Raw genomic sequence first — 27,681 nt, 5'->3', positions numbered from 1 at the left:
AATTAAAGATTTAACTAGTACTGTTGGTTTACAATTATACTAAGAAACTGTTTGCAATCCCCAAATCTGGGGTGTTCCATAGTTTAATATTCAACATATTCGGTAATGTGTAATTCCATTTGATAATGTAATTTAACTACAATTGGAGTGGATTTAAAATATAATTAAAAAAATATGGTTACCTCACCAATACTATGCGATTAAAAAAGGTAAGCGTTTGACAGCCCTAATATATTTATATAAATATGTATACATGAGCAGATGTTATCAGACATTAAGTGCTGGACTATTTTCTTCTCTTCAAGGTATTCCGTATCGCGTTGTCATCATCCCCATGAAGAAGCTCAGCATCGCCATGACAACAGTCAACCCCTGGGTGTGTGTGTCCGGAGAGCTCGGGAACTCGGGGGTCCGACAGATCCCCAAAAACACCCAGGAGATCTTCTTCCAGGTCAGTACATCAGCATTCCAACGCAGAGGCTCTCACCTCATCCCGATGCTCATGGGCCCTTCTTGGTAAACAATGCAAATGGTCTCATTTGACGCAGATAATTAATTCAGACTTTCACTTCCCAAATCATTCATTATTATGATGTGGTTGTTTTAGGATTTATTCATGAATTTTTTGCTTATGGCTTTCTTGATTTTTGATTAGCGCCTCGTTTCCACATACGTACATTCTCGTATGCGATCCAACCGTCTCCGACCGAAAGTCCATTCATTCCTATGTGATTCTCCGTAATGTCCGTTTTTCCTCTGAGACTCCTCCCCTCCGTAAAATTTCTGTCCGGTATGTCCGTAATATACGTTCAAAAAATTTAACTTTCGCCGTCGTTTTACGGAGATACCGTATGAAAGTTTTTATGTTTTTCACAAAACTTGTAGGCTAAGTACCTTGCAGGCCAAACTCCTCAGCGATCTCTTTCCAAGCCTGTTGGTTTTGTTTTTATCTCTGTATATGTCGATCCTCATGTTCCAAAGTACCGGTCTCCTATCCGCTTATCCGGGGTCGGGTCGCGGGGGGAGCAGCTCATGCAGGGGGCCCCAGACTTCCCTTTCCCGGGCCACATTGACCAACTCTGACGGGGGGATCCCGAGGCGTTCCCAGGCCAGTGTTGAGATATAATCTCTCCAACTAGTCCTGGGTCTTCCCCGAGGTCTCCTCCCCACTGGACGTGCCTGAAACACCTCCCAAGGAAGGCGCCCAGTGGGCATCCTTACCAGATACCCGAACCACCTCAGCTGACTCCTTTCTAAGTAAAGGAGCAGCGGCTCTAATCCGAGTTAGGGAGACGCCAGCCACCCTTCTGAGAAAACTCATCTCGGCCGCTTGTACCCGCGATCTCGTCCTTTCGGTCATCACCCAGCCCTCATGACCATAGGTGAGGATAGGAACCAAGATCGACCGGTAGATCGAGAGCTTTGCCTTGCGGCTCAGCTCTCTTTTCGTCACAACGGTGTGGTAAAGCGAACGCAATACCGCCCCCGCTGCTCCGATTCTCCGGCCAATCTCACGCTCCATAGTACCCTCACTCGCGAACAAGACCCCGAGGTACTTGAACTCCTTCATTTGGGCACTAATTTCCTACCCGGAGTAAGCAATCCGCTGATTTCTCCAAACATCTTTTGTCCGTAAATAAATTCATGCCCGTACGTAAAACACTAGCGACTCCTTCCGTAAATTTACGGAAGCACGGATACGAAAAATATACGTATGTGGAAACGAGGCGTAGGGATGTCCCGATCCGATCCACGGCATCGGTCCGATATTGGCCCATTACGTTGGATCGGATATCGGAGGGGAGAAATAAATATGATCCGATCCGCGCAGCGTTGCACGTGATAACAACAATAGTCGCCAATTAGGCGCGCGCGCATGAGAGCTAGCGCATGAGAGCTACTTGTTGAACAGTCATGTCAGCAGTTTGGCAATAATTCAACCGTAAAGAAGAAACCTGGCCTGGCTGCTGCACGGCTCACCTCGGCTGTTGCCGTGTGCGATCACACAGTCACGTCAGACACTCCAGCTTGGGCAAGAGCGGATCACAACTGTTGTGTTCACCAAGCTTTGCGATCACAAAAGCAAACCATGTCGGAAGACGCAGACGTCCAATCTATTAAAATGATTGATCGATTGGAAATATGATTATTATATATCGGGCGTTTGGGTGTGGGCGTTTATATGGCTAGAGGCTAGCTGCTTCTTACATAATCCGATGTAGCCTACCTACGGTAGAAGCTAAAGGCTAACGATGTTCTTCACGTCATGCTATCTACATCCAAATTATTTTTAAATGTGTGCAGGTTTACCTTGTTTACTTACATTTGAACTCTGTTCAAACCTTTTCATTTGATTTAAGCCATTCAACTTTTCTTTAGTGAGATGTTTTAATGTATTTTGGATTATTGGCAGTCATGAGCAAAGTGCTTCCATGTATTTTTTTATTATTATTATTCGTTCAGGAGTAAAACAAAGTATCGGACTGATATCGGTATCGACAGCTAGCCAAAGCTGCGGTATCGGTATCAGAAGTGAAACAGTGGTATCGGGACATCCCTATTTTTGATATTTTTTGTCAAATGAATCTATATAAATGCGTTCATGCTATATTAATGAAGTGGTTCCATCAAGGTGCTCAGCTCCAGGCATGACCTGATAATGACAGTAGTAGCAGTAGTAAAGTGGTCTAAAGCTGCCTCTCTCTCAGTGTCAGAATCTGGGCCGCCTCAGCACCCTGCAGCTGGGGCAGGATAGCGGCGGCCTGCTGGCCAAGTGCTTCATCGAGTGTGTGGTCGTCTACAACGAGGTCACTGGACACACTTACAAGTAAGTAGTCCTCTGCTCATGTTGTTTCCCTGGCTGTTCAGCTGGTCAGGCAGCACATCCTGGGTATTCAGGCTGGGTTGGGAGCTGTGTTGGGAGCGTGTGTGCGACATGTTGGACCGGTTCAAGCTGTAAAGGGTTAGTCAGAGGGGAGTTGGGACGGCGGACCACTGGGTGGACTACAGGGCTTCCCATCCTTTTATGTTTGATGTCCACGAAGTTACATAATCCGTAGGCCTACGTCTTAACTCCTCATCATCAAACGTTTTACAAATAGGCCCGTCTTATGCCCAGCTTTTTCCCAGCATGGTCCGCGCATTTACACTGGCCGAGGTAATAAACCGGCTGGATTTCGTAACCCTAATTTACCCCCTCGGACCCAACACATATTGGGGGTTTCATTTTGATGTAAATGCAATTAAACCGAACCAGCTTGGCAGTGTAAAAATGCCTATTGATGCCCAACCAAAAGTTGTGTAATTTAGGGCACATGTTTTATGTAAACCTAAACATTTGTTATGTGCTAGTGGTCTAGAAACAGAGGCATACTTCAACTTGTGTCCTTTAAGGAGGTTATGTAGTTTTCTTAGAATCTGGTTCAAATGTTGTTACCAAACATTGACTGATTCTACATAAAGCTTCCTGATGGGCTAATTTTCCGGTACAAACTGTGTTTTTATAAAGCCCATATTCATTTTAGCTTGTTGATCTGTGGGAAATAAGATAATGGTGCATTTACACACAAAGTTCTAGTATTTGTCACTTTATTATCTTGTTCCTCCTCCACTCCTCCTCATCCCCACTGATCTGAAGCTCACTTTACTTCTGGTCGTTTTTCAATTTCAAGTCAATTCTACAGTATAGCGTGTTTCTTGGCAATTAAAGCTTCAAGCGGACAATGTCAAATAAAAGATCATTGTTTTCTTAATACCGTTCATATTATATCTGTTAAAGATATTTCTGCCTTTCTATTTCAGAGCCTTCTGCTCCTCCTGCCCTTGGCTTTGATCTTTTGATATTGGGAAATGTTCTGAAATGATTTTGCTGATTTGTTCAGACCCGGGTGACCTGTTGACATTGTCTATTCCGAGATATGAATCCACGATATGTTCATCTCCCCCTCCTGCTGTGCAGGCGTGTTCAGCACAGCTCCACGTTATTACAGGGCTCTCAGAACAACAGGGTCGGTGAGCTGGGAGCATCCCCGTGACTTGAGGCTTACGCTGCTTTCGGCTGGAACACCCTCTCCTACACTTACCCTCTCCTACACTTACCCTCTCCTGCACTTACCCTCTCCTGCACTTACCCTCTCCTGCACTTACCCTCTCCTACACTTACCCTCTCCTACACCTACCCTCTCCTACACCTACCCTCTCCTGCACTTACCCTCTCAATTCATTGAACTGTTGCGCTACACTCAGAATTCTGAATGATTACACTGCCTAAAGCGCGGACACTATTTTCCTCTGTGGATGTGTTCCTTTGTGGGCTGTATTGGAGAGAGCGGCCGGGGCCTAACATTAAAACCAAAATCATGTCTGTTTTACAACTCGACATTGACAATGTCAAAAATGTATCACGGGTCTTAACAAACTATAGGCTAAATGCTTAGTGGTAGACGATAAATTAATGTATTTATTTTCGCTCCAGGTTCCCCTGTGGCCGATGGCTGGGCAAGGGCGTGGGGGACGGAAGCTTGGAGAGGGTTCTGATTGGTCAGCTGGTGTCCCCGGGAGCAGAGGAGGATTCTGGGAAATTGTCCGGGACAACTCCAGCTGAATTGGGTTCTCCGCCTCAGGCTGTGCAGGCGGTCTTAGGATCCCTCGGAGGACGCAGCAGTACGTACCCTGAGAGCAGAGCACGCGTTGGAGAACACTGGCTAGCAGTACCTCCGCAAGCTGTTAGCTCTGTAGCAGCAGCTTTAACCCACAGCGACTTACAATGAATTGTAAAGAGGAGATTCAACAATAAGCAGGTATCCTTCTGACTCCAGGATGCCTACAGGTCCTCTGCAGAAAGTGGCGCATCTTAGCCAGTTCTTGTTATCTTACTGTCGTGAAATGTGACGCTACTTGTACCGTCTAACTCCCCTCTGTGTCTCCTTTGTTCCATCCCTCTTCCCATTGATGAACAGAGATCCTGTCCACTGAGGTCCAGGAGGAGATGAGAGAGGCGGCCAACAACCTGGTGAAGCACTTCCACAAGCCTGAGCAGGAGGTATTAAAGCAGGAACATTCAGAGTCCACTTAAGACGTCAGCATGTAAAGTATGATATATGTTAGGACCTACTGTGGAAACTTTTATCCGAAGCGCCTTTTAGGACCGAGGGAGAATGTTGCATTCCTACGGCCATTGGGGCCTCCAAACCCTCAGCCAATCAGATCCCTTTAACACCATCTGAACCTTTATTTGATCAGTGGCAATGCAAATGTGGACCTCAGTTATACTACATAAAAGAAGAGTGTAGTGAGGGAAGAATGAGTTCCTGATGCTTGAGGAGCGGAGGGCCTTGGACCTCCTGTGTCCCCGTGGATCGGCTGGACCCTGGTTTGGGCTGAAGCCGTTCCTCCTGATGTTCTCCTTGTAGTGTGGGCTTTAGGAGCCCCCAGGCAGACCTTCTGCAGACCAGTTCATAATCCTACATTACTGATTAATGTACAAGCAGTTTGAAAAGAACAATTGAAAGAATGAAACTAGACTTATCTTAAGAGAGAAATTCTGTTAATTTGTAATTAAATTAGAGTGTGTGTTCTTCTTCCAGAGGGAGAACCTGACGGTGCTGCTGTGTGGGGAGGGGGGGCTGGTGCAGGCGTTGCACAAGTTCTTCCTCCATGGCCTCCGCTCCAACCGCCTCTTCCAGAGGAATGTGTTCGTTTGGGACTTTGTGGGTAAGGGTGTGAATGTGTTTCTTATTTATTCTTGCATGGGTTTACAGAATTACGGACAATTTGAGGTTATTTTAATTCAGTAAAGAAAACAACACAAAAGATGTAAAATAGTATAGAAAATTATGGATCAAGTCACAAAATAATAAATAGTAACTCAAATAAAAAAATTAATTGTATTTACATTGATATCGATACAACACTATAAAATGACACCAAAGGTCCAGGCTGCTCTGGTCTCCCAGTGTGTCTGGGATGCCATTGGTTTGTGGATTTTAATTGATACTTTTTTAAACTAGCTATAACAATAGCAAGGACCTGGAACAGGTGAAGTCATACTAATCCCATGTTATCAACAATGGGAACCTCATGTTTCCTGTCAAATTCTAAGTGATCATTACTAATCATAAAAAAACAAGTGCATAATTGTAATAATTGTATAACACTAGAGCAGGTTACCCAATTAGCGTTCAAAGAGGTCCAGCCAATCCAATGTTCGCAGAGCAAAGGTGTGACCATTCCAATGTCTAACTCTGCTATGACTCAGGGGATATGTAGTTACTCTGCTATGACTCAGGGGATATGTAGTTACTCTGCTATGACTCAGGGGATATGTAGTTACTCTGCTATGACTCAGGGGATATGTAGTTACTCTGCTATGACTCAGGGGATATGTAGTTACTCTGCTATGACTCAGGGGATATGTAGTTACTCTGCTATGACTCAGGGGATATGTAGTTACTCTGCTATGACTCAGGGGATATGTAGTTACTCTGCTATGACTCAGGGGATATGTAGTTACTCTGCTATGACTCAGGGGATATGTAGTTACTCTGCTATGACTCAGGGGATGTGTAGTTACTCTCACTATGACTCAGGGGGATATGTAGTTACTCTCGCTATGATTCAGGGGTATATGTAGTTATGTATGTATGTAATAAAAAGGTAGAACATTTCAATAGCATTTCAACAATATTTATTGCACATTTTCATTACAAATGAAGACATGAAGCAATAAACATGAAGTAAAATAAATAAGCAGCCTAATCATGAATAACAGTACTGTATTACAACTGTTTACTAAAAAAGTAACATTTAAAGGTTTTTTGTTGTTGTTCTTTAAACAAAGTGCTTTTATTATTTTAATCAAATACAAAACTTATAACACTGGTCTAAAGACAATCTTTCCCACTCACTCCCCCTTAACACATTTGAGTGAGACAAATGGGCTTTGCTTGCCCTGCCAGTTACTTGAACCCTACCTGGAAGGGAGTAAAGCCGTCCTCATGTAGCTGCTTATCGCTACGTTGGTACTTACTGTATCTTTTCCCTGCGCAGGACGTCCTTCAGCCTTCTTGACGTTGTTTGAGCAGACATTGGGACTTGCTTGATTTTCTCACACAACTCACACAGTAAAGCAATGTTTCAGCGCAGCATTCATTCACTCCTTGACAGCGACCCCGTCAGTAAATGGCTTTTTCGGTTGACCCAAAAGCCATGCTACCTTTAGTGAACATGGTTTGGACGTTGCTCGTAATGAATGGAAGCGTATTCTGGCGGGCCGATCATACTGGGGTCTGAGGTCGGTTACTTTTCGTTTCCTCACCTCTGACTACATTGTGTATGTTTGCTCAAAATACCCGTGCTTTGTGTCAAAGTGGCGCTTCACTTCAGGTCCCTGAACAAATGAGACGGGCTTGGTCACCCCTCGCAGCGGGTCCATTCACCCTGAAAGCTTGATTTTTGGAGTCATCTTTTCCTATCTTGGAGCACGACCAGTTGTCATCTCTACTGTTTCGCTCCTCTCTGATCCTCCCCCTCTCTAGCAAGCCTTTCCACAATGACCCGCCTTTTCCCACAATGACCTGCTCCTTTCCCCACTCTGTAAACCATTTCTTTGATTGGCTGAGCAGCGTGAAGCACGATGACCTTATGATTTATGTATGTAAGCTTGACAAGCTGCGCCAAAGGTCTATATCCCTGCCGGTGGCTATATATTTTATTATTAAAGGTGACATATTATGATGTTTTTCCAACAAGTAAACATAGTATGATGGTATTATGAATCAGAAAGACTGTGTCTGACGTCTCTGGTACTTCCACAACAAGTAAAGACTCGTAGTTGGGGTTATCTCGGCCATGGTTGAGAAGGAATTGGGGGAAAGGAACATTGGCTTGGACTCTCCAAGCGGTCCAGATTGAACCGCGAGATGAAGGAAAAAGGGATAGTACTCCTGGAGCTGAACTGCCGAAGCTCCCGCCGGACCACCGGAGCGGAGCTGCCGGCAGGTCAGCTCCGAGAGTCCAGCGGGAGTCTGACCGCTCCGCTCTGGGGGTCTGGCGGGAGTCTGACCGCTCCGCTCCGGGGGTCAGGCCGGAGCTCCGGTGGCAGACACATGGCAAACTGACAAATTCGACATTTATTTTTGTACAGAATCTCTGAATTCTGAAATGCGCGAACATCTATGCCCAGCGCTCGTCCGCTGGTCCACAAAGTCATATTTATGCTCTGATGGGAGGGGGATGGGGAAGTGGGTGGGCATATTCAAATGGGCCCTATTCCTTCGTCAGAGCAGGCGCCGAAACGGACTCGCTCATCTGGAAACTGTAGGCAGGGTACTTTGAGAAATGCATATCTAACTAAAAAAAGCATGTACAGACTTATTTCAAGGTTTGTATGCATGTGGCAGCACCAGAGATGGAGAGAGAGAAATCCCAGAAAAAGTGTTGTTTTTCCTAATAAGTCACCTTTAATTTCTCAATATTCGTTAGAAGTGGAGCTCACTTCGGAGCGGGAGTGTGCCATGTAATTAGCTCAGCCCGAGGGCCTCATCCACCACTGAGGTCTCAACAGGAGAGTGACCCTGGAGGCTCATTCAATGCTGGGCACTATTCCATCTGTATATGTCTTTATCTAGGGGAGAAATGGTTCATATAGGTTGTGTTTGTATTTTAGTTTGATCCATTCAAAGATGCGTATCAGATCTCAGTATTTAAAGTGTAATTCTGGCCAATATTGAGTACACATTGGGTGTGTACCAATCAAATAAGCCCTCCCGAACGCTTCCAATCTGCATTTTTAACCACTAATACTGCTCAAAATAGCACCAAAACTCTGCAGTACCATGAATAGGGTCCCTACACATAAAACGAAGCATCAACAACTTAGTTAGCGTGCCAGAGTTTATTACGAAAGACTGTTTTCTAAGTCTGTGCCTTACAGGTAGTTTTATGTTTCCAGGAAGTCCACACAAGTCGATTACCTGCTACCATAAACAATATAATAGAGGCGCCAACCAATTTAACTTGACAATCTCCCCTCTTGATACTTAACTGTTTTAAATTTGTTTGCGTCTTAATCGACCATCGAGAATGGTGCCGAGGTAATCGACACCATTCTCATAATAATTCAGATTTTTGCGCTATCAATGGATATGTTTCTAATATTATCGTTTTTGTGATCATGCTTATGTTATAGCTGTCACCTCTTATCTATTTGACACACAGTGCAAGGTTATTCATGAATCTTGTGGGCTGCGTTGCCGTGAGTCCATACAGACCTCAGGTCTGTTCTAGCATGGTGCTGCCGTTGTCAGTTGTGTCAATCTTAGCAGCTTTGTTTCTTTGATGTAGCATTGGAAGTTAGCATACGCCCATTGTGTCTACTTAGGGAGTAGATTCTCTTCCATGTTTTGCTGCCATCTTTCTACAGCAGCCCAGAATGGACAAACTGCTGAACAGTTGGCAATGCAAAAACTTATACCATTTACCATTACCAAAAATACCATTTATAAATGTATCATGGGTCCTCATCAGTGTCATAGTACATAAGTACCATGCCCACGCTGTCCCCCTACAGAGAAGGCAGTGGTTTCCATGGATACGGTGGATCAAACTGATGACCTGCCAGGCTCTGAGTCTCAGCGGATGCCTGCTGACTCACTATGCCACTACGTGCATGCCATTAATGACTCCCCCAGAAACATGGGCAAGGAAGGGAAGTTCCAGCTGTTCCTGTGCCTGGGAGTCAGGTACATGGCCACACAACCCTAAAACTACAAACCCAATATAGGTTATCATTTTCGCAGTATAATAATCTGCTCTTACTTGCTCTTACTTTACATATTATGCAAAGTCAAGTTTTCTTTATTTAACAAAGCTGTATGGATTCCCCTTATCAATAACAGTTGGTAATTAGTTAACTTATATTAGGACATTTCCATGTTATGCCTGCCTGCTATCTAACGAGACAATCCAGTGAAACAACTTTAAATAATGACTCAAAATATGTTTTGGTGAAGTTTAGGTATTATGTTAGACATGGTTAGTTTAGGTGTTAGGTTAGAGATGGTTAGTTTAGATATTATGTTAGACATGGTTAGTTTAGGTACTGTGTTAGAGATGGTTAGTTTAGGTGTTAGGTTAGAGATGGTTAGTTTAGGTATTATGTTAGACATGGTTAGTTTAGGTACTGTGTTAGAGATGGTTAGTTTAGGTGTTAGGTTAGAGATGGTTAGTTTAGGTGTTAGGTTAGAGATGGTTAGTTTAGGTATTAGGTTAGAGATGGTTAGTTTTGATGTTAGGTTAGAGATGGTTAGTTTAGGTATTATGTTAGACATGGTTAGTTTAGGTACTGTGTTAGAGATGGTTAGTTTAGGTGTTAGGTTAGAGATGGTTAGTTTAGGTGTTAGGTTAGAGATGGTTAGATTAGGTATTATGTTAGACATGGTTAGATTAGGTATTATGTTAGACATGGTTAGTTTAGGTATTAGGTTAGAGATGGTTAGTTTAGGTATTAGGTTAGAGATGGTTAGTTTAGGTGTTAGGTTAGCGATGGTTAGATTAGGTGTTAGGTTAGAGATGGTTAGTTTAGGTGTTAGGTTAGAGATGGTTAGTTTAGGTATTATGTTAGACATGGTTAGTTTAGGTACTGTGTTAGAGATGGTTAGTTTAGGTGTTAGGTTAGAGATGGTTAGATTAGGTGTTAGGTTAGAGATGGTTAGTTTAGGTGTTAGGTTAGAGATGGTTAGTTTAGGTATTATGTTAGACATGGTTAGTTTAGGTACTGTGTTAGAGATGGTTAGTTTAGGTGTTAGGTTAGAGATGGTTAGTTTAGGTGTTAGGTTAGAGATGGTTAGATTAGGTATTATGTTAGACATGGTTAGATTAGGTATTATGTTAGACATGGTTAGTTTAGGTATTAGGTTAGAGATGGTTAGTTTAGGTATTAGGTTAGAGATGGTTAGTTTAGGTGTTAGGTTAGCGATGGTTAGATTAGGTGTTAGGTTAGAGATGGTTAGTTTAGGTGTTAGGTTAGAGATGGTTAGTTTAGGTGTTCGGTCAGAGATGTTTAGTTTAGGTGCTATGTTAGAGATGGTTAGTTTAGGTGTTAGGTTAGAGATGGTTAGTTTAGGTATAGGTTTTGGTAATGGTAGTTGAAGGTCTTGGACTTAGTGCTAGAGGTCAGGGAGGTCGCCCCTTACCCCCCCCCCCCCAATAGCAGCTGGCTTGCTCCACAGGGACGGGCTGATCTCTCGGTGGCTCCCCCTGCTGGCAGAGAGTCCCCTGACGCCGCGGACGTTCGAAGAGAGCGCCCTGCTCAGGGACCGCAGTGCTGTGGACTCCGTCTCGCGCGTCGTGCACACGCTGCACGGGTTCACCGTCACGCTGGAGGCCTCCCTGGTCAGGGGGGTCACCCTCTGACCCCTCCTCCTTCCAGAAGAGCCTCATGGAGCGGAGAGTACTCCACGACCAACGCACCAAGACTGCAGATTAACTGATTCAACTGTATTATTAAACACCATTCCACATAAGAGAGAAGATAATGGGAGGAGATGGTGATTCTGGCTTCGCAGCGCCTAGTGCAGCATCCCTGCTCTCCTCCTCAGATAATTGTAATGTTTGCACAACTTTTGTACCTGCATGGCTAAATTGGTATCTCTGGGGCTTTGATTTATTTTTTACTTTGACATGTTCGCTAACAATACCACGTTTTATTTTTGTTTTATATCTTCTCTGGCTTGAAGCAATGCACTGGACACATTCAGGGTGGCACCAGGTTTAGGTGTTTATATACTGGGTTACTGAACTGCTCAAATGTATTCCCTGACTAAGTTAGGGAAACTAAGCTGGTACGTACGAAAATAACCTCACTGTGAACCATCTTCTCTGCTTCACCTCTAAAGGAGTTGTGGCTTTATGTATCGGTATGGTTTATGTTATAGTGAGGTGTATAGCTCTTAGCACAATGTGTTACATGAATAATGCTTGTGTTTGTGTTTAATTGTTTTTGTCTGTAAGAGATAGAGACTTTGCATACAGGTTCCAACAAGAACTAGAAATACCATGTTGCAGTTGCATTTAGCTTGTTTGGGAACTATTTAATGTTTTAACTATTGAGGGAAAGTCATTGCATTGTCCTGTAACCGTTAACTCTCAATGATCACCTATTATTGTTAAATTATAGATGAGTGTAAGCAATAAGTTATTTCTATATTAATGAAAGGCATTGTTGAGATGCAAGAATAAATTGATGTGACATATGGCTACTGGTAATACTGGTGTTCTTTGCTGTTTACTCTATGACTTCAGTTTTTGGTTGACAAGTCCTGTCACATGGCTAAAGGGCAGGCAAATATATATATATTTTTTTTTAGACTAAAATGTAATCTTTTCCAGCTGTCCTCCCTTACAGAGCCGTACAATTAATCTAGAGAGGCACAGATCCTAAAATAATAGACATACTTTATTAATCCCAGGTGAGAAATATCACTCATGTTCTAATGGGCAGATTTCCCTATAAAAGTTTCCTCTGGTTGAATAAATATCTAAATTTCTGGGGAATTTAAGATCTCCCAACATATGTCACATCTCTACAGACAAAGACTAGATAGACCTAGAGAGACAGACAAAAACTCTCCAACTAGTGAAATTGAAACTATAGCTTGAAGCATTATCCAAATGTAGGCCTACTTATACAATTTGGCACAAACTGGTAAATAATATACTATTATGTGTGGGCCATTAGGAATCACAGGACAAAATGACTGGGAAAAAAATGCTGTCTCTATTACAATTTATATATAGACACTACCATTCAAAAGTTTTGGGTCACTTAGAAATGTCATTATTTTATAAAGATTGGCAGTTTTTTCCATCAATTAAATTAATCTGAAATACAGTCTAGACATTGTTAATGTGGTCAATGACTATTCTAGCTGGAAACTGCAGATTTTTTATAGAATATCTACATAGGTGTACAGAGGCCCATTTCCAGCAACCATCTGCGTTCTAATGGTACAATGTTAAGTTTAGCTAATCTTGTTGAAAGGCTAATTGATGATTAGAAAACCCTTATGCAATTATGTTAGCACAGCTAAAAACACAGCTGAAAACCCGAAATTGTCTGGTTGACCCCAAACTTTTGAACGGTAGTGTAGAGATAGAGTTAGAGAGAGAAAGATACATTTGTACTTTTTACGCTGTGCTGAGCTAACAGGTTGCCTGACATCCGTTTTTTCTAGAGTCAGCACAAGAACTGAGTGGACCGGTGTGGGGTCTTTAAAGGTCCCTGGTCTTAGAACTCTCTCCACGTAGTAAACGAGATGAACCGAGGGGGCATCTGGACGCCATAGTAAAACACAAGCGCCGCCCCTTTGCTTACATTCTTCAACGCGCCATGGCAACCAGAGCCGAGCCCCCTGTTCCCGCGCAATGTTTCCATCCTTATATGGGCAGTAGAGTCAGACGCACTGAAACGTCATCCCTTTATGTAAATAGGTTTGATTGAAGAAACGCCGACCTCCGATCTGAAATGGAGGCGTGGACGGGACGCATGCGCAATATGTCCACAACTCCACACAAACGAGACATCAACAAGAAGCGGGTTTGTGAGGCGGCTTGGTTTTCATAATAGTGACATTGTAACGACGACTTAACAAAATAAACATTCGGAATAACTTCAGGCATTTGCAACAAGGTGAGTAATGTTAAAAGGTTTATTTTGCAATTAAATGTTTAAACCTTGGCGGGATTTTGGAGTATACTGTTTACATTTAGGTTGTTATTCAAAAGCAGATTCGAGGGTGCTGGGAACCATCGCCCATTTAGAGATAAGTGAACCAGTTATGAACCAGAACATGCACAAGGTGCAACATTTTGAAGACTTTCCGTGTTTCGTCGGTGCGACGGGCTGATGGGCATCCATCAGAGGGTCTGAAGTAGTAAACAGGACTGTTGTTATTGGGCGCTGATCAAAGGGCAAAGGTAATGTGTTCATGTATTGAATTATCTTTCCTCTAAACAACCTAACAATATCAGGCTATTGTGGTCCAAAGTAGCCTATATTATCGTGGAACCCTTCATGGAGGCTCAACTGGGCTGTAGATCACTAAACCCTCCCCAGACAGGCTGGGTTAGGGTTAGTAAGTTGTCTCTCACGCCCACCAGTGCGGGATAGGCGCTTCCCACAACTCATTATTAAGATAGACCATTTTTGACCGAATTAATTCAAACTAGTTTCCCGAGCATGCAAGTAACTATTTACGCGTTCAACATCTGGACAATATTTAGTAAAACTTGGTGCGCACGTAGTTGTCGACTGTCACCGTGACGCGGTATGGAATAACAAAGAGTGAATATCAAGTTACACGACGATACTATAGGTTTAGGTTTTACCTCCACATCAGATGAGTCGTTGTGTATGTTATATCTGAATGTAAAGGAGGCTCGTGGTTTATTTGTGATTGTAATGCCGTTCATAGGGCTCTTCTCGGAGGCTCGTGGAGCAGGTCGTAAAATGGGCGCGCAGCAGCATCTCGCGGGCCACGCTGCCTCGCGAGGTGGGCGTTATATTCACACTTCGTTCGGCATAAAGCTGGTATTTCCTAAACTACAGTGTTCATTGTCTTGAATAGATAACACGCACTACTTTTGTTGGTTTTTCGATTAATTGCATGGTTAACTTTGAATAATTGGGATCTTAAAAACATCGCATCACTGTCCACACCTCCGTGTGTTGCCATGTTGAGTGACGTCACGTACTGTATCCGCCGCCTTGCTGTCGGGGTCCGGGCCCCCCTTGGTGAGGCGTCGGGGGGCGCGGCTCGCCGTTTGCCGCAGTTCGGGAACACATGTGCTTCAGAAGAGTTAGTTTGCCTAGCAACACATCGAGACGGTCCGACCACTCAGCTCCCCGACCTGCAGCTCTCTGAACACGGCCTCAATGCTCCTCTTATGTATTAAAACATGAACGTTTTATCAGGGTTTTCTGCTTGTGTTTTAGGTATTAGAGTCGGCCTATCTGACTGCTGACCTACTTACCTCATATACTTACCTCATTTAGTGCTCATCGATTAGCCTCTCATGTTTACCTTCAGTGAGGCTACTGTTATGTATCCCACAATCGTACTCATTCAGAAAGCTGAAAATAACTTATTTGTAAATGGCCTCATGTCTGTTTGTGGGCAGATGTTCGGCTTCCATAAGCCGAAGATGTACCGAAGTCTGGACGGATGTTGCATCTGCCGCGCCAAGTCGTCCAGCTCGCGCTTCACTGACAGCAGGCGCTACGAGAAGGACTTCACGAGCTGCTTCGGGTAAGAAGCATGTGACGTAAAATTTGACGTGGGAATATCGCTACAGAACTCAAGGATCATCTTTACTAATGAATGCACCCTCACCCTCTGCAGGCTGAGTGAGAGTAGGACGGGAGATATCTGTAACGCCTGCGTGCTGCTGGTGAAACGGTGGAAGAAGCTGCCTGTTGGTTCGAAGAAGAACTGGAACCATGTAAGCCTTATTTTAACAACAAAAAACATTACTCAACACGATATCGGTAATATCAGTTTGGGTGCTATTACGTAGTCTGTATTTTCTGTCTAATAATATTGCCTTTATATTTGTTTTTATTAAAACTAATAATTCCCTGTGAACCGTGCTGGTCAGGTGGTCGACGCCAGAGGAGGCCCCAGCCTCAAGATCTCCTCCAGGCCCAAGAAGACCAAGTCCCTGTTGAAGAAGGCCCGGCCCAGACAGATCAGCAGGCTGCAGAAGGAGCTGAAGAGAAACAGTAAGCACCTCAACGCTATTAATGAGGAATTATTATTATTATTATTCATAATTGAATTAATATTTACTTATGATATACATTTAGGCAAATTTAAATAACAAGGACACTTTTCTTGTTTTAATGGGAAACAGTTATTATAATCAATCTCAGTCTTACTCATTGCTCTCACCGCTTTTATCCAGACTCGGACGCCCACAGCACTACCTCCAGCACCTCCCCCGCCCAGTCCCCCAGCTACAGCAACCTGTCTGACGAGGGCTCAGACACGGACATCGGCCCCGGGTCCAGCCAGCCCCCGGTCTTCTCCTTCCTGGACCTGACCTACTGGAAGAGGTGGGTGTCATGCCTCCATGCTTGGTTCACTGGGGGCCAGATGTTGGCTTATGGTGTGTTCCAGATGCCTCGTACACCACCCGCACGAGTTGCAAATTGGGAAATCTCCCAGCTTTCTTGCGGCATCAGCTATCTGTCACGACTGGTGCTAGTAGGGGGACAGGACCCAAAGAGACAGGACTCTGAGGGACAGGACCCAAAGAGACAGGACTCTGAGGGACAGGACCCAAAGAGACAGGACTCTGAGGGACAGGACCCAAAGAGACAGGACCCAAAGAGACAGGACTCTGAGGGACAGGACCCAAAGAGACACCACCAAAAAAAGAGACAGGACCCAGAGAGACAGGACTCTGAGGGATAGGACCCAAAGAGACACGACTCTGAGAGACACGACTCTGAGAGACAGGACCCAAAGAGACAGGACCCAAAGAGACAGGACTCTGAGAGACAGGACCCAAAGAGACCGGACTCTGAGAGACACGACTCTGAGGGATAGGACCCAAAGAGACAGGACTCTGAGAGACAGGACTCTGAGAGACAGGACTCTGAGAGACAGGACTCTGAGGGACAGGAGGGATAGGACAGGGATAGGACCAAAATGCAGACGAGAACTTGGGGAATATAGCAAAAATGATTTAATAAAGCACACTCAAGGAAGTTGACTTTTGTATCTGGGGAGAGAGGGTTCAGGGAATGAGCTGGGGGGGGGAGATGGACAGGGATGCTCAGTGGAGGGCAATGAAGTGATTGCAGATGGGAGTGGTAGGATCTGTGAAGCAAGTGGAACGTCTAAAGACATCTTGTGGACAGGTGGAGAATGACAACTTAACAGTCAGACTGGCACTGGCTACGTTCAAGATCGCATACTTTTTCTTCCTACTTGTAGTACGTACTGCAGCTACCCTGACAAAAGTATGTGTTGTTGCATATGCATACATTTGGGACAAATTACAGATGATGTCACTGATTAGCACACCTGTAGTGCCACCCACATATCTTCTGCTGCAGAGCATTTTGGGGCAGAAGAGCCCAAAGCATGCTGGCTTGCATCCTGCAAAATGCGACCAGATGTAGTAAAACATCCTGGTATATTTGGCATACTGCATGTTCCATACTATGCATTGAGACATGCTAAATAGTATGGTAGTATTGGTATCGGAACGCAGGGACAATCTTTGTCATAGTCACCATGATTGCCTCTATAGGGGTTAAGTATCATACATTCAAAGACCTATAATTATGTCTATCTGTTATGTCAATGTTTACTTGCCATGCGTTACTTTAATATAGGTTTCTCTTTTGTGCAGTTACATCGTCAATTTCGTCCCCATTTATTCTAGGCTGTTTAATTCGCTAGGCGTCTACTCTTAAGGGACTTTCTGCAGGTGAAAACAAAACAACAAGGTTTAATAATAACATCTGCTGTGGCTCTTTTAGACAAAAGGTGTGCTGCGGAATCATCTACAAGGGTCGTTTTGGGGAGGTGCTGATCGACCCCCACCTCTTCAAACCCTGCTGCCGTAAGCAGCAGCGGCCGACGCCCCCCGCACCGCAGGGGGCGGGGGCGGGGTACCTGGAGGACGAGGAGGAGGAGGAGGAGGAGGAGGAGGAGGTGGACGTGGAGGAGGCGTCAGTGAGCGAGGTTACTGCAGAAAGATCCATGCCCAAGGATGGTTTGGAGGAGGTGTTGAAAGGGGCGTTGGAGGAGGAGGTGGTGGTGGTGAAGGAGGAGGTGGTGGTGGTGAAGGAGGATGAGCTGAACACCGGCACCATGCAGCTGCTCCTTGCTGCCGTTTAACCTCCCCCCTTCAGTCAACCGGAGGAGGAGCAGGGAGGAGCAGGAGTTGGTGATTTAGGAGCCCCTTAGTGCACATTTTTTGAGGACATCTTGGGATGCTTCTTTGGTTCAGCACTTACAGAGAAGTCACCACAGTTGGCCTTTAGTCGCTGGGCAGCTGAAAACGTTATTTCTTAGTCATGTTTTCACCATTTGTTTGTTGATCTATATTGTTGATGTGTAAGTTATTGAATTTTTCCTTATCTCAACCATTGATTCTTTATATGAACTATTCTTCCCGTCCTGGTCGAGCATCGTCATCCTGGTGCTACCTCCGACCAAATGCTGAAACTTTACTTTGCTGGTACAATGGAAATGTTAAAAATGCTATTAATCCATGCTTTAGGAAAGTAGAGGGTGGGCAAAAGCGATTTAAAAAAAAAAAAAAAAAAAACAGAATCTCAAATGGTTCTGTGGCAGATGTATGGTGCGTCCGTCATATTTTATATCAGATGTCCCTATTCCTTGTGTTTAATACCTATTGTTCAATAGGCATGTTTTCAGATGGCATGCCTGTAAAAAGCCTTTTAGTTAGTATCTAACACACATTCACACAAGTTTTCTTCCTGTTTGTTTGTAGAATAGAGTATTTTTGTATGTTGATGTCATTGGAATTAGGGCTGTTCACAGTGCCGCCGCAAATACACAAGCCTTGATGTCGCATCACAGACCTGAGTTGGTGAGACCATTACCAGCCCAGGGGCTGGTGGCCTCTGCAACCCACAGGGCATTCAGCATGAGCAGTGGATGCCCTCTTCTTGTCGAAACCGCTGAACCAATGCATGAGGATTCTGTTCAAGTGCATGGCCTTAGAGGAAGTACATTTTTGTATTACTTAAAAAATAAGTATGTGGGATCATTTAAGGTTCGAAATTATTTTTATATGTATTTTTTTTTTTAAAGCCCAAAAAACTTCTTTGTACCCTAACTAACAACCCAATTCTACAATACGACAGAGAATACCAATAACCAATCCTTTCTTATTCAGCAATACCAATATCAGTTTACATCAATCATAGAACATTCATGGAGAGAAGACTTTATACAATTCATATGCTATGCTATTGCCTAATACACCACAAAATGTTGGGATGATATATATATTCATATATATATATATATCTCAAATTAAAGCCAAAGCACATTTCAATTCACTCAATGTTAAATCAATACAGGATGTTTTGGACACTTTGTGCTTATCCTGGTGGTTTTCTGTCTATAATGGTATTTTAACACTACTGTGGAATTCCACCCGTGTTTGGTTGGGAATAGAGGGTCACATTGTGTACATAGGAGGAGGGGGGGGGGGGGGGGGGGGGGTGTACGGTTTGTTTATTTTCTGTTATTTATTTATTTATATTTATTCATATGACATCATCCCCAGGTAGAAGGGTGATTCATAAACTCATTCTTTATCAAATACCTTGTTTTTTATGCATCTCCCAATGATTGCGTGTAATTCTCATTATACAATACTCAGTATTGTACTGTAGTATTTCATTGCTACCTTGAATTACTCAAGTTCTCAATATGTATGAAATGTTGGTCATGTATTTATTATCTTGACGGTTGAGTTTTGTGCAACCTAACTTATTCTGTGATCTTCCTGTTACTGTATGATGTCGATACAGTCAGATTCCAACCAGCTTTACTCTACTCTTTCAGCCTAGTAATAACTTTATTGAATGATATAAATGGTAGAATAGTTGTATTCTGAGATATTCACGCTACTTGCATGTACTGCAGCTATGCATTTACTAAACCTTAGTTAGAAAAAGCATTTTTGTATTTTTTATACATCATGTAATTTTTTACTTTATTCCTTAATAAAGGAATTTGGAATTTGGAAAAAAATACGGTCTGAATTTAATTAGAAATGCTCAAATACTCAAATCTGAAAATAAGCCACTAGCCATACACATCATAGGCTATATATCAATGCATTTATATGGCCACACTAGACTCCATAAACCACATAGACCTACAGTTTGAAATAACAAGTTTAAAGCAGATTTATTGCATGAAATCATAAATGCTAAATATAAAAAGGGTCAGTCATAATAGTGAAAATAAGGAATGCATTACTGTAGGCTCCTTAAGGGAAGACTGGAGCAATGAATTGGATAGAAGCAAAGGTATGATGAAAGTATGATATCCCATCGAAGCTCAGTTTTCTGTAGTCTGAAACACCTCTCCTCTCCAGCTGTCACTCACGTTCACTCCATCTTGTTCTTGCAAAATCTCTCACGAGACTTCTCATTGAACGATATTTGGTTGTGCACAATATCAGACCGTAATAGAGCAAAAGATAGAAGAATTCTGTTTTATTTCTCTGTAGGGATCCTTTCGATAATGTTAGAATATTATATTTGTAATAATATTTGTAATAATTATATCCCTACATAGCTGTGGACGAGTGTGAGAACCCCGGTCAGGTTCAAACAATTCGAAGTCGGTCTGTCCGTTCCCTGATGCCCCCTGTCCCTGAAGTCTGAACATCCCCGACCTCAGCATCCAAGATGGCTGACTCGCATATCAACAGTGGTGAATGCTGGTGCTAATACCGTTTCTGAACAATCTATTCTTATTTTTGTCTCATTAAATCAGTTGTACACCCAGTCCAACTTCTATCTGTGGACATGTGTCAGTGTTTGCGTGAAAGAAATACGCGTAATGCGTTATAGACTGGTTTAGCTGACAATGGCTCATCTGGATAGAGGCCGCCTTCAAAGCAGCTCGGAGGTTCAGAAGCTCTTACGTGTCTTTACGTAAGCCTTCCCTTCTTCCGAAATAAGAGTGTTCAGCAAACGTTCGTAGGACGTAGGCTATGACATTAAACCGGAAAAACATATCGTTAGTGAGACTAGACTTCATAACAACAACAAGTATGGATACCCGCAGGGACCTATTTGCGCTGCTTTGCTGAATCACATGAATCACTTATTAGGACTGCTTGCGATGGTTGAACATGAGGGAGAATTTATCAGTTGATGTTTATAATTGTAAGCTATAATGTATCGTAATGCAAATGTTAAAATGGGTGTTAAGTTCGCCTCTTAGTGCTTGCTCACTTGCAAGTTCACTTTAGTCTATCAATTAAATGGGCAGCCATTGTTGTGACATCAACTCGGCGGCTCAGGTTTCTCTACTTCCGCATAAAGTTCTGAGGGAAATCTCAGACTTAACAGTGTTTAAGGCGATTTCCTCCGATCTTAAGGTCCCAACCTCCAAAATTCCCGGAAACTCAGACTCTTTTGAAGGTACCATGACCCCAGAGTTGCCGTTGGTGACGTATGGTTTACTATTGAATTTGCGGAACATAAACGTTTTAGTCAATATAAAAGAATCAACCATCATATCACATACATTACTATTGATTGACGTTGTTAACGTCTGATGGCATCGACTTTGCTCAGTTTTAAACGTTGTATACTGGTAAACCAGCTCGGGCGAGTGTTGCCTTCCATACAGTGCAATACTGTATGTGCTTAAATAAAAGCAAAAGGATAGTAGGTGATAGGCATCAAGGAAATAAAGGCATGCAAACTTGAAGCTGATCCTACTAAGTTCTGTTTAGTTCTGACTGGTATTTATTGGATAGAAAAAACCCTGCTGTGAACTTTTAGGTTCCCGACCGACTGTGTCCTGACTCTCAAATGCACATGAACGGTTGCTGTCGGGAACACCCGTAAGCGTGAGCGTCATCACTGGCGAGCCTTCTTCATTGGCTGTGTCTCAATTCAGGGGAAGTATCCTTCGAAGAACGCGGTCTATGAAGGTGTGGCCTTCGTAGACCGAACCGAAGGCCGAACAAGCGTTTTTAAAGGGGACATTATACCACCAGGTGTGATTAGCCTTACAAGCTGTTTCGAAAATCTGCCCCATATGACATCACTAGTGGGCGTGTCCACCTAAAACTAGGCGCGTTAGCCGCATTTTTACGCACCTAACGCACCTACGCGCGAAGTTTAACTTCTTACGCTCCTACGCGTGACGCTTAGCCAGGATAGCTAATCAGCGTTGAGCTTGTCCCGACGTCACCGGCAGAGAAATGGAGGACGCACAGAAGCAGAAAGAACAGGTAATCGAACATGGCCCCAGTCAACCTAAAATACCGCTGGAACCGGCCGTCATCCAGGCGGAGTTCCTGGAGGAGGTGGTGAAACTCACCCAGCTATGATTGCCTACGGAGGATGTCATGCACCCAAACACGGCAGCGTTTGGGCTTCCTACTTTCCTCGGACTCCCACAAAAAATACAGTGCAGCAATTGTGGGAATCTCAGCCATGTTTGTTGAACAAAAGAAAAATAGCGGGGGAAAATAAGTTTTGGGGGGGCTCATTTAGCTGCGTATGTCACGCGTGTAATGCGTTTGGTGTGGCCATACCTTAATTCTCTTATCTCGCTGAAATCTTGATGGATTTACAAACGGTTTGGTTTCTTACAAACGTTATTGACGTGTTTATAACCGTGTACCTATTTTAGAACATTAATAATTTTTTTTAGAACCTAACATAATTCTTCATAAGCAGTGTCATAACTACATCTCTGACGTTTATGTCAAACCGTTTGAAAATCGGTGGAAAATTTAGCAAGTTATGGTTATTTAAAAAGTACATGTACCACAACCAACACAATGTTATGGGTGAGCAGCTGACTGTGGCAAGATGGCCGCCAGTGCAGACGTTCGACCCCATTGATCAGCAGCGCGGACGAGACATCGAGTAAAGCCCTTTAAAGGGGACTTATTATACCACCAGGTGTGAGTGTGATTAGCCTTACAAGCCGTTTCGAAAATCGGCCTAATATGACATCACTAGTGGGTGTGTCCACCTAGATCTGTGCTGGATAGATGAGCAATGTTTACTTCAGTCCACTGGGTAGGCTGGTAGATAGATCTATCCAGCACAGATCTAGGTGGACACACCCACTAGTGATGTCATATTAGGCCGATTTTCGAAACGGCTTGTAAGGCTAATCACACTCACACCTGGTGGTATAATAAGTCCCCTTTAAGCCCTAGATAGAGGACGAGTGTTCTATATATATCTATAGGAATGAATGGGCGGCCATTTTTTAGTCCGCTGTCCTTTCTTTAATAGTTGGTTAATCCATGGTTATCAACTAATAGGTCCGTGGTAATCAGGAGAGAGAACGCGCCTGTAACGCAGCCTTGACGTTGGGTCATGTGGTTGACGTTGGGTCACGTGGGCAGCGTTGAGTCACGTGGGCGACGTTGGGTCACGTGGGTGACGTTAACGCTGGCTGAGATCCATCCTACCGGAAGTTATCATGTGACCTTTTATTATTCGGCAAACACGGAAGTATTTTTGCGTTTTATTAAGTTAACCCAATTATTACTTTTATTTTATACTACAGACCAATTTTAGATGGCCAGTGCTTGTTTGTACAGTAAGCTGCACTGACCTAAAGAACACGTCCCTGGAGCATGACGAGCTAGCCAACAGACCTCTTGGACTGTTAGAAGTCTCTTTAAAACATCATATTGAAGATAATCGGAACCAACCTGTACTAAGTTATCATCGTATGCAACTCAAAGGTATGGATTATCTTGCTTAAATTGGTGCGATTTTATTCCCTGTTTATAAATGCATTTATGCGTCATCCGTTTAACGTTCTACATGTTTAGCACACATGGATTAAGATAACCCCACATTGTCGTTGTCAGGATCATGACGGAGCCCACGGCCTCCGGGGTGTTCTGCGACAGGATGCTGAGCATGGTCAACTCCGAGGATGTTAATGCCATCATCCAGGCTCAAAGACACATGTTAGTATCATCTTCTGGTCCATGTTTGAATAAAAGGTGTAAAGGTAGGGTTGGCAGTTGGGAAAAACCAGCAAGAGCAATCTAGATTTTGAAAGTCAAACAAAGAAATTCCATCCCTCACTTCAAGTGTGAGTAACTTAAACCCCTTGTTTCAGCTCGAACGCTAATATATATATATATGTATGTATGTATGTATGTGTGTATGTGTGTGTGTGTGTGTGTGTGTGTGTGTATATGTATATGTATATGTATATATATATATATATACACACACACACACACACACACACACACACACACACACACACACACGAGAAGGAACCGCATGGGAGTTTTCAACCGTTAACCATACACCGCTCGACTAGGAGAACTGACTTTTTGTTAACCCCACAGGCTGAAGACAGAAACGCATATTAACAAACCAACCTAAACGTCTCAATGGTGGTGGCAGATTCTTCCAACCACCCAACCATACCTACTACAACCATTGCCCCTCACTAATGTCACTGCCGCAAAGGACCCAGGAGGGCGCTACGCTAGAAGGTTTAACTAATAATAGTTTGACCATTCCCAGGATCCTTTTCAGCACTTAGAACCAGCGTCCATGCCCATGGTCACATTATATTTATATATAATATTATTTATATATTTTTGTGTTTTCCTCCGCATATCCATACACACTGTGGCGTTATACCATAAGTGTTCAAGCTTAACCCTCTATCGGGCGCCGCAGTCAACCACTGCCAAGAAGACGATGACGATGATTAATTGTTGCATTCTTTAATAAATCCATGTTTTGGAAATGATCGTTTTTGAGGTAGTTTCGCTGTTGGACAACTCAAAGTAGGGTACCCCACTCTGGGAGAAAGCAGTGCACATGAAGAGAAACCTATATTCATGAACAGCAGTGCAAGTAAAAACTGGCTCGTAATGCCTACTGCTATCGAGATTATTTATCAATACATATAACCAATAGCGATAATTATAGCAGGTCTATGATTGTAGGTTACCACTACGGATGCAAAAAGAGGACCGTGGTTGAGAAAAATAAATATGCTTACTTCTGTCCTGTCCTATAACACGTACAGTGACCAATGATGACTAAGATAGCCAATTGTGATCGGTTAAACTATCTCATGCCCTCCAAAATTAATGTTAACATTTTCTCAAAACGGAAATACCTACACGCATCGTACACAAAACAGGCCAGTACTGGCCACCGTAGTTGTTGAAAAGAGTGGGGTGGCTGTTTGCTGTAATCTGCAGCCTCACCACTTCTTGCTACTCAATTCTAATGGTAGTCATTTTTATCCACTCAATTTATTTAGGCAGAATTTGACGCTTCTATAATAAATTGATTATCCTACCTTTTAATGTGCCTTTCAGATAATTAATATAGAACACCTCAAACAAAACCGCCCTTCAAAGGGCTTTATTTGCATTAATTGGTTTGAAAGGATAATCAATAAAAGATAATCATTTAAAGTACAAAGGTGATAAGTATAACAGTAAATATGACTTTGCAGAAGTGTTGGTGTATAGGACACTTGGTGTTTAGTGACAACATTTGTTCTTCTTCAAAACAGGCTTGACCGGTTTGAGAAGACCAATGAGATGCTGATCAATTTCAACGGCCTGTCCAACGTCCGGCTGCAGCAGATGAATGAGCATTTCTTGGTGCATACTCGCACCCTGGTAGAGATGAAGAAAGATCTGGACAGCATCTTCAGGAGAATTAGGTGACACGCTCACCCAAACACACATAATGTCACTGATTCACTCCCCTGTGTATTTCTTATGGAGTTGATTCTCTGTCCTTCCAGGATGCTGAAGGGCAAGATTGGTAAACAGCACCCTGACGCTTTCAGCAGTGAGTTTGCATTTGTATGACGCTTATCTTCACCAGATGGATGATGACTATTTTATCTCAATACGCATTTAAATATTTGTATTTCCCCAGATATCCATGAGCCACCTGTTTTAGACAACGACGATGACGAGTTTGATCCTATGCTGGACCCCAGCGTAACCATGACGATAAACACCACGTCCACAGCACCCTCTGAGCACAGCTCAGAGTCATGTGACACAAGCCCCGACGCCCTGTCGCCCGCCGCCAGCAGGTGCTCTGAGGACCTCTCCCAGGGGCCCGTGGACACCCCCACCTCTGACATCCAGGAGACCGCAGGCCTGAGGGATGAGGGGCCCGACTCTGCCCCAGTGGAGTGACCCCGCCCTGGCCCGGGTCTGTTTATTGAACAATCGGTCATGGTAGTTCACCCTCCTAAGTTTACTCCAATTTTTGCTGCTTGCCAAAACTTTGAAATGGAGATATTTTGTAAATATGAAACAAATTCTAAACATTTTCCTCCTTGTGGGAAATTGCTCAGTTAACCAGAACACATTGTAAGAGTGATGACTGAAAAACATCCTGCCCTTGAATGATAAAAGACATTTGGGAATGGACACAACAATACCGATGAGTCATGTTTGGTGATAGCTGTACGATTGTTGAACTGTTAATGAATGAATAAAAATAATATTAATAATATTAACACCTGGTCAAAGTGTAAGAGAACCAACTCTTTCACCTGGAATTTGAACTACATATGTCCCAATGCTCCAGTATTGCAGTGAACCCAAAGGTTGCACAGCGTCATTCTGTTACTTCTCTAGTACCGTCGTTGTGTCTGAGCATTATAATGAGGGACACATCAGACACCCGGGCGTTTAACCCTTAAAGTATTCGAGAAGCCAAACCCTCTCTCGAACGCCAACATTCAACATGGACGGCTGTCTAGGGAGCTCCACACATCCGCTCAACCAGACCCGCCATGGCCTTATCTAGATGTCCTCTATTCTGTTCTAGAAGCCTCTCTGCCCACAATACACGTCCAGTCCTTGGTTGTTACATCAAAGAGTATTGATTGCCATTTGAGTCTAAATTAAATGAATAACAATTTTGTAGATATATGGGTACGAAATAAATAAGGCATTATACATAAATTGTCGATATTCTGAAATAATTACATTTGTTTCATGATGTCACATTTATTTTATAAGGAATTACTTACACAGGGCCTATGACAACAACGAAATTACTTACAAATGGGGCCTATGACAGGGCATATAGGCGCGTTCACTCTCCTGTTGATAACGAGACGGCTCGCCAGTGATGACGCTCACGCTTATGCATGTTCCTGGTTTTTTTTATCCGATAAAAACCAGTCATAACTAAACAGAACTTAGGATCAGTTTCAAGTTTGCAACACCTTCAATGCCAGATTTAACAGCACTGATTCTGTGGAGGATGGGGTCACATACAACTACCCCTCTGAATCCATCTGTGTAGAGGAGAAGAGGGTTGTTTCAATCTTAACCGTCTCCAGTCTACAAAAGCACCCGGACCAGACGGGCTGAAGGGACGGATATTAAAGGAGTGTGCAACCCAGCTAGGTGGTGTGATGACACAACTCTTTCATCTATTTCTGGATGCCAGCTTTGTTCCCAAGGCATGGAAGGAGACTACCATCATTCCTGTTCCTAAAAAGCCTAATGCCAAAGCCCTGAACGATTCCCGACCTGTGGCACTCACCTCTATATATCACCCCTATAAACCAAGACGGGGTGTGGAGGATGCCAGTCTAGCTCTCCTGGACAATGTGACAAGGCACCTTGACTCCCAACACTCCTTTGTCAGGATTCTATTCATGGATCTTTCGTCAGCCTTCAACACAGTAAATATCAACACACTTCTACATCGCCTTCAGCAGCTACAAGTCAACCCAACACTGATGCTTTGGATTAACGAGTTCTTAATGAACAGACCCCAGCATGTGAGAGTGCATGGTGGGACATCTACCAACACCCTTTTAAATACAGGAGTCCCACAGGGATGTGCCTTGTCACCAATTCTCTTTCCTATGATCCTACGATCAATGG

At 43.4% G+C, this 27,681-nt stretch overlaps 4 protein-coding genes and 1 long non-coding RNA gene across 9 annotated transcripts in view; 4 read left to right on the top strand and 1 right to left on the bottom strand.

Annotated features, from left to right (window-relative positions):
* LOC132464792 (DENN domain-containing protein 5B-like) overlaps window positions 1–12,253 on the top strand; it is a 42,684-nt gene extending 30,431 nt beyond the window's left edge. For both annotated transcript variants that reach the window (XM_060061367.1, XM_060061366.1), the window contains exons 15-21: window positions 306–451; window positions 2,709–2,827; window positions 4,475–4,662; window positions 4,959–5,041; window positions 5,586–5,712; window positions 9,569–9,740; window positions 11,229–12,253. In XM_060061367.1, the coding sequence (XP_059917350.1) occupies window positions 306–451; window positions 2,709–2,827; window positions 4,475–4,662; window positions 4,959–5,041; window positions 5,586–5,712; window positions 9,569–9,740; window positions 11,229–11,412 (1,019 nt within the window). In that variant the 3' untranslated portion in view covers window positions 11,413–12,253. The remainder of the gene's footprint in view (window positions 1–305; window positions 452–2,708; window positions 2,828–4,474; window positions 4,663–4,958; window positions 5,042–5,585; window positions 5,713–9,568; window positions 9,741–11,228) is intronic.
* Window positions 9,749–11,222, top strand: LOC132464793 (uncharacterized). Of its 3 annotated transcripts, none has more exons than XM_060061369.1 (3): window positions 9,749–10,393; window positions 10,448–10,825; window positions 10,880–11,221. In XM_060061369.1, exons 1-3 carry the CDS (start codon window positions 10,021–10,023, stop codon window positions 11,146–11,148), a joined length of 1,020 nt encoding a protein of 339 aa, XP_059917352.1. In that variant the 5' UTR covers window positions 9,749–10,020; the 3' UTR covers window positions 11,149–11,221. The 3 variants fall into 3 exon arrangements, with proteins under 3 accessions (XP_059917352.1, XP_059917353.1, XP_059917351.1); XM_060061370.1 differs by having other exon boundaries at window positions 9,749–10,690; window positions 10,745–10,825; XM_060061368.1 differs by having other exon boundaries at window positions 9,749–10,825; window positions 10,880–11,222.
* Window positions 12,254–13,507: 1,254 nt separating the features above from the next.
* LOC132464790 (SIN3-HDAC complex-associated factor-like) lies at window positions 13,508–18,397 on the top strand. Of its 2 annotated transcripts, none has more exons than XM_060061364.1 (6): window positions 13,508–13,687; window positions 15,178–15,305; window positions 15,399–15,498; window positions 15,655–15,778; window positions 15,961–16,111; window positions 17,549–18,397. In XM_060061364.1, exons 2-6 carry the CDS (start codon window positions 15,178–15,180, stop codon window positions 17,907–17,909), a joined length of 864 nt encoding a protein of 287 aa, XP_059917347.1. In that variant the 5' UTR covers window positions 13,508–13,687; the 3' UTR covers window positions 17,910–18,397. The 2 variants fall into 2 exon arrangements, with proteins under 2 accessions (XP_059917347.1, XP_059917348.1); XM_060061365.1 differs by lacking the exon at window positions 13,508–13,687 and adding an exon at window positions 13,830–13,974.
* Window positions 13,693–15,179, bottom strand: LOC132464791 (uncharacterized). Its single transcript, XR_009527347.1, has 2 exons — window positions 14,386–15,179; window positions 13,693–13,923 (listed from the first exon to the last, which is right to left on the bottom strand). It is a non-coding gene; the product is annotated as an uncharacterized LOC132464791 (long non-coding RNA).
* A 4,781-nt stretch (window positions 18,398–23,178) lies between the features above and the next one.
* On the top strand, window positions 23,179–26,294 carry kxd1 (KxDL motif containing 1). The gene is made up of 5 exons (XM_060061363.1): window positions 23,179–23,508; window positions 23,638–23,739; window positions 25,326–25,478; window positions 25,563–25,609; window positions 25,700–26,294. The coding sequence occupies exons 2-5, from the start codon at window positions 23,642–23,644 to the stop codon at window positions 25,966–25,968; spliced, it is 567 nt and encodes a 188-aa protein (XP_059917346.1). The 5' UTR covers window positions 23,179–23,508; window positions 23,638–23,641; the 3' UTR covers window positions 25,969–26,294.
* Window positions 26,295–27,681: the final 1,387 nt, after the last annotated feature.

The sequence above is a fragment of the Gadus macrocephalus genome, chromosome 9 (assembly GCF_031168955.1).
Source record: "Gadus macrocephalus chromosome 9, ASM3116895v1".
Classification (NCBI taxonomy): Eukaryota; Metazoa; Chordata; class Actinopteri; order Gadiformes; family Gadidae; genus Gadus; species Gadus macrocephalus.
The sequence above is the reverse complement of the archived record's forward strand: the minus strand, read 5'-3'. Positions and strand labels throughout refer to the sequence as shown.

What these genes read in the sequence shown, in the direction of transcription:
- LOC132464793 (XM_060061368.1), top strand. Translation starts at nt 10,021, where the DNA reads ATGTTAGACATGGTTAGTTTAGGTGTTAGGTTAGAGATGGTTAGTTTA. An exon ending in GTTAGAGATGGTTAGTTTAG is followed by an intron (nt 10,826 to 10,879) that starts GTGTTAGGTTAG and finishes TGGTTAGATTAG; the next exon opens with GTATTATGTTAGACATGGTT.
- LOC132464790 (XM_060061364.1), top strand. Translation starts at nt 15,178, where the DNA reads ATGTTCGGCTTCCATAAGCCGAAGATGTACCGAAGTCTGGACGGATGT. An exon ending in GACTTCACGAGCTGCTTCGG is followed by an intron (nt 15,306 to 15,398) that starts GTAAGAAGCATG and finishes CACCCTCTGCAG; the next exon opens with GCTGAGTGAGAGTAGGACGG. An exon ending in GACCTGACCTACTGGAAGAG is followed by an intron (nt 16,112 to 17,548) that starts GTGGGTGTCATG and finishes TGGCTCTTTTAG; the next exon opens with ACAAAAGGTGTGCTGCGGAA.
- kxd1 (XM_060061363.1), top strand. Translation starts at nt 23,642, where the DNA reads ATGACGGAGCCCACGGCCTCCGGGGTGTTCTGCGACAGGATGCTGAGC. An exon ending in ATCCAGGCTCAAAGACACAT is followed by an intron (nt 23,740 to 25,325) that starts GTTAGTATCATC and finishes TCTTCAAAACAG; the next exon opens with GCTTGACCGGTTTGAGAAGA. An exon ending in GCACCCTGACGCTTTCAGCA is followed by an intron (nt 25,610 to 25,699) that starts GTGAGTTTGCAT and finishes GTATTTCCCCAG; the next exon opens with ATATCCATGAGCCACCTGTT.